Genomic DNA, 16,649 nt, shown 5'->3' on the forward strand with positions numbered 1-16,649 from the left:
CATCTCTGTGGATAATTTCTATCTTCATAACAAATATACAGAGAGTATAAGACCTATAACCTAAGCAGAGAGGCCCAAACCTCCCCAAGGTGTTCCCAGGCCAGCCAAGAGATACAAACTGTCCAGTGTGTCCCGGGTCTGCCCCGGGGCTTCCTCCCTTAGGGACACCCCCGGAACACCTCACCCAGGAGGCTTCATAGTCAGACACCTCCTGGCGTCTCCTGAACCAGCTTCTTTTTTCAAATATCTCAGTTTTGTTTTTCAGAGGCGTTCATATTTTAACAAAGAGCTCGTTGATCGTCCGTGCCTTACTATCTCCTCAGCTGCCATCAAGCTTGCAGCAGTCGTGGAGCTCGGAGCTGATCCAGTTCTTAAAACTACGTCTGCTCTCATTCCTTCACCCACACACAGAATTTTTTTAATTTTTATTTTGAAAAGCTTCCTGCTTGTTCAGGAAATGTCTTTCCAGGTAATTTCTACCTGCAGACGCTTCCATACTGCCGAACCAGCAGCAGCGTTGGTGGTGAAAGCAAAACAATCCGTCCACCAAGTTTTTCCTTATTTAGGATTAGGAGTCCATACCTCAGAGGACTCAACGTCCGTGTTTGCATCCATGCTGGATGTCAGAGTCAACAATAACAGGAGGATAAGACACCAGAGCTGCAGGCTATGATCTTATTTTCACGTACAGGACAAACATTGTAACAGTTGGAGAGTGAAAAAAATACCCACTGTGCACTTTTTCATATTCATCTGATCTTCTGTCAAAGCCATGTGCAGGTTTCTGATCTCTGAGCTAAAAGTACTAAATTATTATAATAAAACAATAAATCAACAGGAAGTAAACATAAATATCAAATCCACAGTGTTTTAGAAGGCAAAGAGGAAATGCTTTGATAATTTAATCTCAGAAATAAAACAGTTTCACTGGCACATTCAGTGATGAAGCTGCTGCTGACACAGCCTGGTCCTGATGCTGAGTCCTGCAGGCTGCAAAGCTTCACTGAAACCCATTTCAGAAGCTTTACTCGAATAATAGATCTGATAAAGAGGAAGAAATGGAGAGATAAAGCAATAAAGCAATTACCATAAAACAATAAAATGCCAATTAAAATGACATGCACAATAAACACATCAAACTATCAAAGCCATAAATCCATAAAAGCCTTCCTCACAGACGGGTGCAGAACTGTGGAAGGCCTCATGAAGGATTTATGAATCGGTGTGAACATTAAAACACAAACAGACTTTAAACCAGGCAAGCTGGTCCCAGTGCAGCAGAGCAGATCTGCTGTGTTCATCAGGATGATTACAGCACTCTGATCAGCTGATAATAACAGTGTGCCAAAATCCCTGCGAGCTTTCTGCTCCTGCTTCTGGGACCAAAGTGAGTCCCTAAACTCTGGATCACTCTGTGATATTCAGGCAGGAAAGTTTAGATCCCTCAGAGCTTACATGTTGTTTGGAAACATGTTTGTATTTTGAATATGCTCCACGTGCGGCTGTATAGCAGAGAAACTGGAAGGTGACATCAAATAAAGTTCAGCTGTGAGGAGTTACAGTTTCATTGGTGTTGGTCATTAACAGTCACAGAGAAACTGCAGGTCCTCCATCAGAGCCTGGCTCCAAAACTTAGTTAATCCTCATCCTGCTGTTTGTGTTTTCAATGCAATTATCTGAACAATAATACGGCTCACAATAAAGAAGACAGGTTTAGTTTTATTAGGTTAAATTATAAATATAGTAGCAGGGATCTGTTTCTGTTTATTCCTGCAGCTTGCTGGATTAGCTGATATTAGTTATTATTAATCTCTGTCTCTCTTCCACAGTGTGTCTTTTGTCCTGTCTCTCTCCCCTCAGCCCCCCCTCTCAGCAGATGACCCCCCCCCCCCCCCCGAGCCTGGAGGTTTCTTCCTGTTAAAGGGAGTTTTTCCTTCCCACTGTCACAAAGTGCTGCTCATAGGGGTCGTTCTGACTGTTGGGTTTTCTCTGTAATTCTTATTGCCCAGATTGTAATTAAAATACTGACTGTACAAATAGAAACTGTACATAAAATACACATTAAATATACACCAAAAAATACACACAAAACTGTACATTAAATTTCACAGATGTGTTTTGTGTGTGTGTGTGTGTGTGTGACTGTTCGTGAGTCTGGTGGTGTGTGATTTGATTGACCTGAAACGCCGTCTTGAGGGTAGCAGGTCAAACCAGCTATGGGCAGGACGTGGGGGTTCTCCTGTGATTGCGCGGGTTCTCCTGAGGCAGCTGCTTCTAGATAGTTCCTCCAGGGAGGGCAGCCGATGATGCTTTGGGCGCTGCTCATAACCCTCTGCGCTGCTTTCCTGTTTTCAGCCGTGGAGCGGACGTACCATACACCCACACAGTATGTCAGGACACACTGAGGAGCGGTCTGGCTACTGATCACATTTATCTTTTAGTAAAAATAAGGCCAGAGCTTTTCTTTTTGTATACATTACTTTTTGTAACACATTGAATTCAAATGAAAAAATAGTGCATAATATTTTGGGGGTGTAGAGTTCAATTCTCAGTATGCTAATCAGCTTCCTTTTCCCTCCTTCTGCTCTGTTTGCTGTGTGCTCAGATTTTCGGCAGCCCGTGAAGGCACCGCCTCCATCAGCCGTAGTGACCGGACAGAAGCGGACGGAGCGGCGCCGTGAAGCGGTCATTCGTCCCCCGCGGAGGGTAAACTCAGCTCACGGGTTCTCTGTAAGTGGTTTCGGTCATTTAAAGGCTGGTTTAACGCCTCTCTGCGGCCGCCCGGAGACGCAGCATGCCCGCACCGCACGGCGGCGGCGGCAGCGGCCGATGCTGAGTTTCCGGGTTGTCGTCTTTGTGCACACGGCACATGGCTGGTGCGGAGCGCACAAATCCAACGTGTTACTGTTTACCTCCAGTGTGTGTGCGTATTTCAGGTCAAATGCAGCCACGCGTGGCTGTCCGTACCCACGGACATGGGTGTGATATGTTTTATTAGCTCCGTTTGAGCGGCCGAGCCTCGGCAGCACCAGGCCCGAGCCCGGGCCGCGGTCACCTGGCGGATGCCGTCTTTCAGCATCCTCCGAGAAATTTAACGAACTGACCGCGGCTAGCAGGGAGGCTAACCGGCCAAATCACCGTTTACCGCGGAGGAGGTGAGCAGCTGTGTGAGTGATATCGTTACTCATCGCTAAAATGAAACATATCCATTAATATTAACACGGTCGCTCTCTTATTTTAAGCTAACTTCCTCACGTTCCAACCCTGCATCCACGAACAGGACGAACAGGACGCTAAAATCCCGGCAGGAAATCTCTCATTTTAGCTTTCCTGCAGAGCGACGCACGCGCTCAGCTGAGTGTGGATTCATTGGTTATCAGCTGCTGATCGTTCGGCTCACAGGAAACCGTTTTTTCTCCGCTGTGATCTGTTCCCATCTGTCAGCGTTTAATGCGATTATTGAATAAAAGGTGTTTTTATAATAGTCTACATCCTGAGTGAACACCTGCTCTGTTAGGATGTTTCCACTGTGGAACAGATTCTGTGTCACAAACATCTGTTCCTGATTCTTAGTAGCACATAAAGAGCGGAGGCGCTGAGAGCATGTTGGTGAACATCATGTTTAATCCTGAGGAAACGAAGACCAGAGAGCAGATAAAATCCCCTCTGCCTCAGTAAACTGTTTCACTTCCCTCCGCAGAGCAGGCAGAGTCGCAGTTTTTATTCAGCCTGGAGCTGCGACGAGTCCTTTAAACAGTTACAGAGTCCCACACACATGACTGATGACGCAGAGGAAATTTTCTGAGTAGTTTTTATCCGACTGTATTTGAAGGTGGCGTCAGATTTGGGCTTCACCCATCACGTGTTCTCACAGGTACAGTCACCAGCACGCTGCCACGAGTGTTTGTATCTACTGTAAATCTGCTCTTTGTCACTTTTCACTATCAAATTTGGAATAAAATAGTTCTCACCATAAAAATGTGCCATTTGATTCAGATCAACAAAATCTGCACGAATGTGAGTTAAAGACGGCGTGCTGTGATTTCAGCAACATTTACCTCAAAATGATCGATTTTTGCAAAGCACAGCGTGCAGGAGCGTCTCTACAGTCAGGAGCTGCAGTTCAAAGATGTTTGTGAAAACAAATCTACTGTAGAGATATGAAAACTGGCTAAAATTGATGTATTCATCATACGTATACTTAATGATGTTCGGCTGTGCAGCCAGGTTGGCAGGGCTGAAACAATTTCAGTGTGCAGTTTGGAATCAGAGCTGTGATTTAAAAAGCATCTTTTTTTGTTTTTTATTCCCTTTAAAGAAAACCTGATGTAGGTTACAGGTGGGAAATGATGTCAGCAAAGAGTAACAGAACCCTGCTGTCCTCTGTTGCTTTGTCTATAAAATATTTGCACCTCTTTTTGGGTCATTTTTCATCATTAATCAATCATCAGAATTGTCCATCCTTATCTTCAGACCTGCCCAGCAGGATTGGCAGGTCTTCTTTAGAAACCTTTAAATTTAAAGTTGACTAATTGTTTTCTGTATTTTTTCTCTCTCCTCCTCCATTGGAGCATTTTGATATTATTAATGTTTCAGTGTCAGAGCGCTCTAAACGCTCAGTTTCACAAAGTTTTTCTTCTTTTGGATCTATGTGATGTCATTAAGAGGGGATATCTTTATATGGTCGTTGCAGACACAGAAGTACCGCCCACCTATTGTTCAGATCTCCTGTCTACAAGAGGCAACCAATCAGAAGAATTTTGGCTTTAAGGGGGAGGGGCTAAAAACAGCTAGTCTCAGGCAGACTGCAGCAGTGCCCAGGATGAGATACAGAAGGATTACTCTAACAGTGGATGATGCAGAGCTGCTCCCATCGAGTACCAAACCCTTCAGCGGTATCGTCTGTCCCTCTGAGACGCGTTAACATATTTGAAGATGTTTTTTCTTACAGAGACATGAACGAGGAGATGAGTGCAGCCGTTGTGGCGTTGATGTTTCTCTTCGCCGTGAGTGACGGCTCGTTCGGTGCCGGTACCGACTGCAGCCCGTCCACGATGGAGGCCAACAGCGCGGCGCGTTTACTGTCATCTGTCATCGACGCGCAGAGAGCCGAGCAGAGCCGGAGGCAGCATCTGGAGGCCCTGTTCAACAGGTGAGCTCCCAGCCTGGGACTCCTACTTCTGTGGTGGATGGAGAGGAGCAACAGTCCAAAGAGGCTGAAGCTCCAGCAGCAGTTGTAGTATGAGGAACAGCTTCACCCGGATGAAGGCTGATGTGTGAAGCTGGAGCTTCAGCCTCTGTAGACTGATGCGTGGGCTTCCAGTGAGCCACAGTGACATCACCTGACGTGAGGCGTGGCGCTGAGCGTTTCGCCGCCACCATCGTGATGTGTTTTCATTACAACCTGAAACCAGGGAGACCATAAACTCAGCGAAGTGTTTACTGAGCTGAGGGCTGTTTTCCCACAAATGTCTGCACAACCAGAAGTCTTTTTGCAAGCAGCAGAGTCGCCCCCTGCAGGCCTGCAGTATCACTTACAGTTTTTATGGCCCTAATTTACATGAACTGATATTTAAAAAGGTTTTGCAGACACATCGTTACTGCTGCGTGTTTAATTGTTGTTTTAAATCTGGCAGATATGGAGAAAATGGCACCATCTCTCTGGCTGGGTTAAAGCGTCTCCTTCAGAGCGTCGGAGTGGATCGCATCAGGACCGTGACCGTGCAGCATCACGAGCAGCCTGGACACCATCACCACCACCACAAAGGCCACCACCATCACCATAACAACAACTTACATCACAAACACGCCCACAGCGACCTTTCACAGCTCAGGAAGTTTCCAGAGACCCCCGACAACCAGGGCAGTGCACTGGGGAAGAAAAGTGAGGATCCAGATAGTCTTCTAAACCTCTATGACAAGAAAACCACGGCGGTGGTGGCGGCTCAGGAGGTCAGCACCACAGTGACTTACAGCGCTCAGCTGGTGGTGGAACCACAAGATGGGAGCCAGGACCAACTTTCAGGGGATGAAACCATCAGGACCACTGCTGCCAGACCCGTCACCGGGAACCTGCAGTTGACTGCAGTCAGCCGGGGGGATGATCACAGCAATGATCACGACCACGACCACGATCACGACCACGATCACGACCATGATCACGATCACGATCACGACCACGATCACGACCACGACCAGGATCATCACCACAACCGCAGCCTGAACAGTTCAGAGGTACGACTCAGATCAGCTGATGTCATTGACAGCTCACATTAGCTCAAACAAATCCCTTATTAGGCTGTTTTAGCCAACAGGGATTCTCCTGCTGTGTGGGTCCTGACTGCTCTGTCTTTTCTGAATGAGCTCAGTTGTTTTTTTGTTTTTTTTTCTCCTACAGTGCCTGAACGCCTCCTCCATCCTCTCCTCTCATGGGATGTCTCAGGAGGTGGGCGTCTCCCTCCGAGACTTCAGCTTCCTGTGCCCCGCCCTCCTCAACCAGATCGACGGGGGTGCGTGCATCCTTCACGGAGACGCGACGGCACACAGCGCGAGAGGTGGGAGCGAAACTCCTCATCAGCATCTTCTGTTTATTGATTTCTGTTCTGATTGATCAGTCAGGCAGCTGATTTTAGTCACGGGAATAAATTATACTGAGAATAAAAGGATTTCAGAACAATAAAAAGCAGTTTTTGAAAATGTTCAGGAGATTTTATTGTGTCTAATGTGCATTTTAGACTTCAGCTGCTTTTTTCATTGAAGCTGTCGGGCTGAAAATTGAAGCTTCAGGCAAAGCCACGTTCCTGCTGGATGAATCTCTGTAACCTGAGCAGCAGATTTCTCCATGCGTGTCACTCTGAACTTATTTCTGGCCTGGAATAATTTTAATCTCTTCAGCTGTGGTTGGTCGAGCTAACGAGAGTTTTTACAGATGATTTCTTTCAACTTTAATACAAATAAAAACAGAAACGTGAAGGAAAGAAGAGGCGGAGGACACGCGTCCATCCAGTCAGGGTTAAAAGAGTGACTGACAGTTATGATTTGACTGAAAATAATAAATAACTGAGGTGAAGTGTGTGTGTGTGTGTGTGTGTGTGTGTGTGTGTGTGTGTGTGTGTGTGTGTGTGTGTGTGTGTGGGGCTCATTAACAGCTGAGTAAAGTTCCCAGCAGGAGAACAGCTGATTGCAGATCAGTGTTGAGCTTCAGTCAGACGCTGATGTCGTGTCTGATTGTCAGAATTATGATCTGATGTTTGTGATCTTCTTGTTGCCGATCAGCTGACGGTCGACTGCCTGCAGTCATCATCATCTTCATCATCATCAGTGTGTCTGCAGGGTTTAATCTGATGAGCCAGTTCACACAGTCTCACTTGCTTCATTGAGATGCTGTCGGTCATTTTATTATTTCAGCTGCAGGGTTCAGTGTCGGGGTCACGCCCTCCTGACTTTTTTTTTTTTTTTCTGTTTTCAGATCATAAACATCACAAGCACGCTCACAGTCACCATGGAGACCACAACCACTCTCATAACCACAGCGAGCACACGGGCGGGGAGAGCAGCAGAAACATCACCACAGGTGAGTTTAACCTGAACAGTGTGTGCACGGGGGCGTGAGGCGGGCGGTCCTGCAGACTCTGAGCTGCAGCTGCTGTATGAATGCAGATGGTTCACTGTGGTGACATCATGTGTTACTGTAACTGCACAAAAATCATTAGGAGGCTCTGAGGGAGCGCGATCAGATGACTGACAGCCGGGAGTTTAATAACACGCACGTTTCCTCTCAGGATCATAATAATAATAATTTTTTCTATAGCACTTTTTAAAATGCACAGTTACAAAGTGCTTCACAGTTTAGATAAAACATATCCCAGAACACACACACACACACACACACACACACTCAGGCATGTGTTTTATGGAAGCTGCACTGACCCAGAATCAGAAGTAAGGAGTGAATAATTCAAAGCTTTAGAGCCGAGCTGACGGGCTGAAGGAGGCTGCCTGCTGGAATAAAGTCTCAGCAGGTCAGCTGCAGAAGTGAGAGGCTGGTTATGAGTTTGAGTGTCAACAGTGAGAGAATGAACGTGATTGACCGACAGTAAAAAGTTTATTTATTATTTTAATGATAGAAAATAGACTGGATGAGCTCTGAGATGAAAAACGATGTGTAAACCATGTGGGCCGACTATCTCGGGTAAAAACACGACAAATCTTAACCGACATCTGCGAACCAGTCACCCAGATCTCCATGCAGAGGTCAGCATTTTAATGTCCTGCAGGGTAAAGTGTGTTTGTGTTCAGAGAAAATCTCCACACCGCGGTGGATTAGCCTTTATAATCTTAGTCCTGAACACTGCCCTGTACCTTTCAGAGCGTCCTGCTGTAAAACGCTCCGATTATCTCAGTAAGGTGGTGTTAATGATCAGGTGTGTGTGAAGCAGGTGAAACACTAATGTTAATATTATTAATAATATTCCATAACTTTGAATAAATGTTTAATTTTGTGTAAGTGTGTATAATGACTAATTCAAAGGAAATGAAGAAAAAGCATTTACATTTTACACCCTTTATATTTTAGTCACTAAATCGACTGTAGATTTAGTCGACTGTATTCATAATTCATCGACTAAAACTAAAACTATTCAGATACTAAATTATGACTAAAACTAAATCAAAATGAACACTGGGTCAGATCAGTAAAGACGTGAGATCGGGGGAGTCTGCAGCCTGGTCTGAAGGATCGGCAGAATAAATGAAAAGCACAGGCAGCGGCTGCAGTGGACCATTTTCATTGTTTGAACACTCAGTCTGACTCCAGCTCGGCTCACAGACCAGCAGCACAGACCGGCTGTACCACATATTTTATGCTCTGCTGTCACTGCTGCAGCTTAGCCTTCACGTAAAGCGAGCGTTAGTCTGAGGCCACAGTTCTCAGAAAAGGTCAAAGGGTGGAAGTCAGTTGCTGCCTGAAGTGAAGTTCAGGATCCTCAGCATCGTGTTAGTGAGCTGCTCTGGTTAGACAGTGAAGGCATCTTCTGCCCTCACACAGTTATATCATCAGTATGAACCATAATCGTGTCTCGGGGTCCTCGGTGATGGTTCTGACCTGTTTGTGTTGCAGCGTGGGTCGGCGGGTTCCTCTCCATCACCATCATCAGTCTGCTCTCTCTGCTCGGCGTGGTCCTCATCCCCCTCATGAACAGAGTGTTCTTCAAGTTCCTCCTCAGCTTCCTGGTGGCGCTGGCCGTGGGCACGCTGAGTGGCGACGCCTTCCTGCACCTCATCCCCCACGTGAGTCCCGGCGGAGCGCGACCGCCTGACGCACACGCTGCTGGTGATTTGTGTGTGCAGTTTTTACTCTGCATTTCCTGCAGTCAGTAAAGTGGCAGGTGGATCCTGTTGGTTTCTGATCAGCAGCCAATCGATCAATAATTATATTATCAGGGGAAACTCAGTGAGACTGAGAATCTGCATGAGTGACCCAGAGGGACGCGTTCACTGCAACATGTTTAAACATGAATGAACACATTATAAATGAGGCTCATAAACAGCAGTTTGAATCAGGAACACTTTGAGTGAAGCTTCAGGAGGAATCACAGTTTTCCAGCTTCTTTCCAAACACTTCTGATATTCAGGAGTTTTGTTCCATCAGCTGAATTATAAAAATGACTAAATGTGATTTAAGCTGGTAGCAGCTCCACATGTATGAGTGCTTTCAGCTTTCAGCACGCACGTTACTGTACTGTGCATTCAGGTGTTTATGCTACGCTAAGCTAATGCTGTCTGCTCAGTCTCAGGGAGGCCACCATCATCACCACGACGATGCAGAGATGGATGTGATGGAGCACCACCTCCACGACGAGCGAGAGGAAAACCTGGACGCGGTGTGGAAGGGCCTGACGGCTCTGAGCGGAGTCTACGTCATGTTTCTCATCGAGCACTTCCTGACGCTGGGAAAAATGTACAAGGAGAAGAAGCAGAAGGTCAGAGACGTATGAAGCAGTCAGGTCGACACTTCCTGTTCTGAAACACAGACAGGATGACCTTTGAACTGAGCGCAAATGTGTTAAAGTGACTCGAAGGAACGTGTTCTGCTGCGGTCGTCTCTTCTGTGATTTTCTGTTCGCTCTGCACGGCTCCGGATCGCCGCCGCTGTTTGTTTCAGCGTGACGATGGCGCTCCGTCCTCTCGTTACACTCAGTGAAGTGTGTCAGGCTCCGCCTCCCCGCTGCAGCATCAGCGTTCATGTTTTATGTGTTTCAGTGTTTGTGTCTTTGATACAAAAACTGGAGGCGAGCCGGATTAAATCTGGTTACAGGGACGGATTTTAGTCGATTTCCTGTCTGAGTGTTTTCTGATGATCTCAAAGTATCGATTTATTTGTAGAATCTTTGTTGCTATGGTAACACCTCAGCTCTGAAGAGAGAAATTAGTGATCGTAAAAACCACGAGACCGATAATTTTACTTCAGATAACATCTGTGATAAAAATATTCATGTAGAAAATCGATATTTAGTAACGTGTTTAAATGTTCATGATGTGACTTTAGTTTGAGCGCTGCTGTCAGGAAAGATTGAACACCTGTCGCCTCCACAGATCCAGAAGAAGTGGGATCAGAGCGAGAAAGCGGACCTGGAGAAGCAGCCGACTGTGGAGGAGAACAGCGTGAAGCCGAGTGAAGGTGGGAGACAACCCGAGGGTTTTTTACTCTGTGCTCAGAAAGTCTGAGGATTGGTCTCAGAGTGAAGCTCAGACCACTGATGCCTTTTTAGGAGGGAGGGTAGAGGAGGCAGAGCTGAGAGCATTTCCTGTGAAGGCTTTGTCTGAAAAGAAATCAACTTTCTTTTCCCATTCCAACATTCCTATTTTGACTCCAGGAAGTCCCGTCCTGTCCGGCTGCTGCAGCTTCTCCTGAGCTCCTGTGTTTATATTAGCAAAGAGCGAGCCTCTCAGAGGGATGGTGTGTGTGTGTGTGTGTGTGTGTGTGGGGGGGGGCTGGTGAGGGCGAGTAAGCATGAACTAGCAGTAAGAGCAGCAGATGATCTGGCATAGAGAACAGTTATTCAGAACAGCGTGGGCAGATATGAACTTATTATTATAATTATTATTATTATTATAATTATTATTATTATTATTATAATTATTATTATTATTATAATTATTATTATTAATATTATTATTATTATTATTAATATTATTATTATCTTAAACTAACCAGCTCTGTTTTCGGTCTCCAGATGTGGAGACTAACGGCGCCAGTACGTTTGGCGACCCCTCGAGCAGCCTGCACGGCAGCAGCGTGGCGGAGGAGGAGCAGGTGATGCTGGCTCCGCAGGTGTCCGTCGTTTCGCCGCAGGCGTACGGCCGAGCGTCGGGGGCCGCCGCCGGCTACACCGACGAGGACTGCGAGAACAAATGCCACTCCCACTTCCACGACACGGTGGGCCAGACGGACAGCATGCACCACCACCACCACGACTACCACCATATCCTGCACCACCACCACTCGCAGAACCACCACCCGCACAGCCACTCCCACTCCTACTCGGAGCAGCACTTCCAGCAGGCGGGTGTGGCCACGCTCGCCTGGATGGTCATCATGGGAGACGGACTGCACAACTTCAGCGACGGCCTCGCTATCGGTGAGCGGAAGGGTCACAATTCATAATGTGACTCAGTCAGCATGTGAAACGCTGATATGTCACTTCCTCTTTAGAAGTCAGCAACAAACAGACCAGTTTCTGACCAATCAGACGTCAGCTCAGCAGGGTTGGTGTCTGGTTTCAGGAAGTGACCATTCAACCAGAAATGATGAAATATTTGGCTACAGGACTCGTTTGCTGTCGTATTCGCTCAGACTCACTGACTCCTGTTTAACTTCTGTCAGCTGGTAAAAATGGGACACGTTTGAAAGTCAGGATTTATTCTGTGAGCATGAAAACACCACGTTTACCAACACTGAGCAAACTCACTGACACCAGAGTTCGAACTGATCAGTAATTTGATTTAAATGTGGAGGTCAGACAGGTAGAAACTGATCACAGAAAGCAGAAAGATTACACATAGCTGAGGTGTGCTGAGGATTAATGACATGATTAATAATGTTAAACAAACTTAAATGATAATGTCATCGAACGTGAGCGTAGATGCACATGTTGTGCATCTACGCTGCAGCCTCACCAACAGTGACCTGAAATAGAAGAAGTGTGTTTTCATGCTGATGTTTCCTCCTGCTGACTTCAATATTTGGACCTTTTGCAGGCGCTGCCTTCACTGAGGGGCTGTCCAGCGGTCTCAGCACATCTGTGGCTGTTTTCTGCCACGAGCTGCCTCACGAGCTGGGTGAGACTTTCTCATGTGATCTCAGTTTCTCTGTAAGCCGCAGCTCAAATCTTTATTTAAACTTTAAACATCTGTTAGTTTAAATATGGAAACTTTATGTCAGATCTCGCTGTAACAACAGCTGCTTTTTTAGGTTTAGGACGGCCGTGATGCCGACACTGAATCAGCTCTCTGAGAGCTGAAGGAGTTTCCGTCACGTTTCCTCACTGACGTTTAGAAATCAGTGTTTGCTGCTCACACGTTACCTGAAGATGACCTCGTGTTGCTGCAGGTCACAGAATCTTTACTTTGACATGAAATCAAAATAAAAAAGATCAAGCGCTCCATAAATCACTGCCGGCATCGTGCCAGTCTCAGCTGATGCCTGATTGAAACTTCCTGTATGTGCTCTTCTAACGGGACTCATCCAGCAGACGTCTGTAGAAGCCTGTGAGGCTGTTCTGCTGTCAGTTCTGTGACGGTGTCATTATTTTTGAGTTGTTTTATCCTTTATTTAGTTCATCATGTGGGTGCACAGGGAGGGAGATCTTCTGTACAAACAGCTGAAACATGCAGACTCTCATAACTGTATCTGTCAAACATCCTGAAAATAAACAGTTCAAACTGCAGTCCAGGTAAAGTTAGTGTGACTCAGACCCTCCTCAGCTGTTTGTTACAGAAAGGATTCAGGCTCAGGAACTCTTAACGTGTGAATAACCGTCTGCTGTGGCTCTCAGGTGACTTTGCGGTGCTCCTGAAGGCCGGCATGACGGTGCGTCAGGCTATTCTTTACAACGTGCTGTCGGCCATGATGGCCTACCTGGGAATGGTCACCGGGATTCTGATCGGACACTACGCCGAGAACATCTCCACGTGGATATTCGCCCTCACGGCCGGGCTCTTCATGTACGTGGCCCTGGTGGACATGGTGAGTCAGCATTACCCTCCAACCAATCGAAAGACAGAACCCACTCTGACATCCTGATCCAGACTGAGCGCGTGCAACATCAGCGGTGGGAAATTTAATAAAACATCCCACATGTGGGAGGAAAAGCTTATTTTGTCTGTACTGTACTGTGATGGCCACACACACACACACACACACACACAATACAGAAGCTCTCTGCCCAAACAGACCACAAACATCCTTAAATCCTATAAAAACTGTTATAAATTATCTGAAGGAGGATGATGATGTCATGTCTGTGGAAAGAAGCTCAGTCCAGAAAAACCTGTCAGTCAGCAACACCTGTGCAGGTTTAACGTCTCACAGGTGGAGCCTGTCAGAGATCACTGACCTTCAAGACCAGATGGCCTCTTCACACACACACACACACACACACACACACACACACACACACACACACACACACACACACACACACACACACACACACACACACAGAGGAGTCCAGTGTCAGAGTCAGCTGCTGCCTGGAAAACAGCTTCTTCCTGTTGAGCACGGGCGCCCTCTTGTGGCTGATGTGCTGCATTACACTCAGTTTAAACAGACCTGATTGGTCCTCATGTTCACCACAGTGAGTGTATCAGGACTTTAAAGAGCATAAAATATACACAAAGTTACCAGAAATACAGAAGAAATAAGGTAAAATAAAGACGGTATGTAAAGCAGAGCTCCTGCATGTTGCTGTGCACTGATTGGTCCAAAAAAATCTAAGATGGAAACCTGCACAATGGAATGTGTTTGTTCACCACTAACATCCATTATTTGCCTCCATCCTGGAAGCCAGTGTTGTTGTTGTCTGCAGGGGGTCAGTGAGCCTGAGGCTGTTGTTTCTCCTTTCAGGTTCCTGAGATGTTGCACAACGATGCCGGCGATCACGGCTTCAGCCACTGGGGCTTCTTCCTCCTCCAGAACGCCGGCATCCTGCTGGGCTTCTGCATAATGCTGCTAATCGCCGTTTTTGAGCACAAAATCCAGCTGGACCTGGGATACTGAGGGAGAGGTGCTCAGTCCTCAGCTCCATCCAGTGTCTCCATCAGATGTGTAGTGTTTTTATTTGTTATCAGCCTGAGTTAGCTTTGACACTGTGAAGCAGGAACGCATCGCTTCAAACACGAGACTGATCTGTGACGGAGCAGCTGAGGGAAACATCTCAGAGCTCCTGAGGCTCAAACGGAGATCAGGTGTTAAAGTAGCTTTTAAACTTTTGTTTCTTTGTGTTACACATGCAGCAATTTTTGTTTACAAACTCACGACCACCACAAGTGGGAAAAATCTGGGGTCCATCCAGGATCAGCTGTTAATTTTTCTTAGTGATGATAAACTCGTGAAGTAGAAATCTGCTTCCACCAGCCCGGAGCTCCTCTGAGGGACCATATTTGTTTCCGTTTGTACTGATTTTGTTTGTTTTTATGTTTCTGCTGATCAGCGTTACAGTGGATCCAAACCACAGCGTCCTCTAACGATGATGTCCAAACAAAAACTCTCTGCCAAAATGATTGTGATAAAAAATCCAGTTTGTCCCAGTCAAGTCTGAGACTGATGATTGTTGTTAATTAATCCTTTAATTCTTCAGATTAAATGTGGCTGATTGGCTGTCAGAGTTCAGACCGAACTTTTTCTCCACCAAAGTTTCAAACCTGAAAGTCCAGCAGGAAAAAAGAATCAGAAATATTCTCGCTTGTTCAGTTTGGCTCAAACTGGGAAACAGAAACAGAAAACATTATTTCAGTGACTCGTTAAATGTTTCATTGATGCTGGTGTAGAAATGCACTCACGTTACAGACTCAGTTACCTGATTAAACCCGTTTAAAGACACAAGTTTAACTTTGTTTCTGTTACCTGCTGGAATCCGTCTGGTCACCGGGTTCAGCCTGGGTTCATGTTCACTGAGTTCAGATCTGATCTGCTCGAATGAAAAAGAATCTGAGTTTCTTTTTCTCCTTCCTGTGGATCTGAAATCTGCTCCAAACATTTTGTTTTTGTTTCTGTCGTCAAACCAGCTGATTGAGGAAAAACTGATGAAGTTTTGTGCTCCTGGTATTCCAGACACAAAGGTGATCCTGAGCAGACTGAAGGAGATCTGTGCATTTTTTTTTAATGTTTTTTAAATGTATGTTTAGTTGTTAATGCGGCAGCTCAGCATAAAGAGTCTGTTAACCTGTTCCACCCTCATGCAGCGGCTGGACGAGGACTCAGAGATCGAACTGTGAGCGTTCGGCATCGTGTGATCGATTCGTGTTTCAGAGGCGGCTCTGAGTTTAAGCTCGGCTCAGACGCTCTGAGTACATCACATATGTAACTGTATGTGTACTTTGATGTGCAGTACTTCAAAGGCATGATGTTCATTTGTTTGACTTCTGTGATGTTTGAAGATCATAAAGTGATTGTTGTGTAATTTGTGTAAAAATTGAGGATTTTATTCATGTTTGTGTGTTTGTGGATAAAATCACAGAAACATCAGCAAAGATTTTATTCTGACTCGATGGTTTTCAGCTCCACGATCGGGACGTGAAATCATCATTTTCAGTTTGTTCTGTATTTATAGAACAAAATGTTTTTATTTTTTGTCACATTTCTGTTTGCAGTGGTTCTAACTGTTAATCTTTAGTTTGGGGACACGTTTGAACATTTTGAAAGGCTTGTTAAGAACAACCATGTTACATCTAATCCATATTAAAAAAGTGCTGGAGCTCAAATAACAAACATTTAGTCAAAAGCAGTAAAAGTACGCAACTATGACCAGCTTCACATAATTCATTCTTTAATATTTTAGGGCCTTGGATCAGTATGTTGCACAGTTGAAATTGCCAGTGTTTATTTATTGGTAAGTAAACTGTATTAATGAAGCAGGTTTCCAAGTACAGTAAATGATCCAAACAAGAACACAAACACCACTCATGTAAACACTGAACATGAGCAGTAATGTGGTGCATACACTCACTGACCACTGCATCATATCTGAAAGCAGGTATTTACTAATAAAGGTTCTCAGACGCCAGGCTTGCAATAACTGAGGAAAGTTTAGGCTGTTCATTAATCTATAAAAATGGAACAGAAATATTTATGCATGAAACTGTGTAAGATGTTTCTAACCTGGGAAATCATTTAGGATTATAAATACATTTTTGTTTTCATGTAAAATGTTCTTGAAGTCAACCAAATACTTTGGTCCTAAATTTGATTTAAAGTTGTTTTAAGATTTTAACCAGTAAACTTAAACCAGCCACAGACACACAGTCAGATACACCTCAGTTTATCTGCATCATCATCTCCTGCAACGTTCTCGAGTCCAATTACTGTGTAAACGTGTGTAATGTGTAACTTTTAAATTTTAATTTTAAAAAAGTGTTCACTGATGTGGAGA

General features: G+C 45.4%; 1 protein-coding gene across 5 annotated transcripts; it reads left to right on the plus strand.

The window, feature by feature from the left end:
• The first annotated feature begins 2,592 nt into the window (after window positions 1-2,592).
• slc39a6 (solute carrier family 39 member 6) lies at window positions 2,593-15,745 on the plus strand. 5 transcript variants are annotated; one of them, XM_030751905.1, is made up of 13 exons: window positions 2,593-2,730; window positions 4,952-5,152; window positions 5,637-6,234; window positions 6,398-6,554; window positions 7,469-7,573; window positions 9,119-9,288; window positions 9,789-9,980; window positions 10,594-10,678; window positions 11,235-11,639; window positions 12,259-12,339; window positions 13,056-13,246; window positions 14,126-14,139; window positions 14,248-15,745. In XM_030751905.1, exons 2-13 carry the CDS (start codon window positions 4,956-4,958, stop codon window positions 14,276-14,278), a joined length of 2,226 nt encoding a protein of 741 aa, XP_030607765.1. In that variant the 5' UTR covers window positions 2,593-2,730; window positions 4,952-4,955; the 3' UTR covers window positions 14,279-15,745. The 5 variants fall into 5 exon arrangements, with proteins under 5 accessions (XP_030607765.1, XP_030607764.1, XP_030607767.1 ...); XM_030751903.1 differs by adding an exon at window positions 3,701-3,874 and having other exon boundaries at window positions 2,632-2,730; window positions 14,126-14,278; XM_030751904.1 differs by having other exon boundaries at window positions 14,126-15,745.
• Window positions 15,746-16,649: the final 904 nt, after the last annotated feature.

Source organism: Archocentrus centrarchus, chromosome 17, assembly GCF_007364275.1.
Source record: "Archocentrus centrarchus isolate MPI-CPG fArcCen1 chromosome 17, fArcCen1, whole genome shotgun sequence".
NCBI classification, from domain to species: Eukaryota; Metazoa; Chordata; class Actinopteri; order Cichliformes; family Cichlidae; genus Archocentrus; species Archocentrus centrarchus.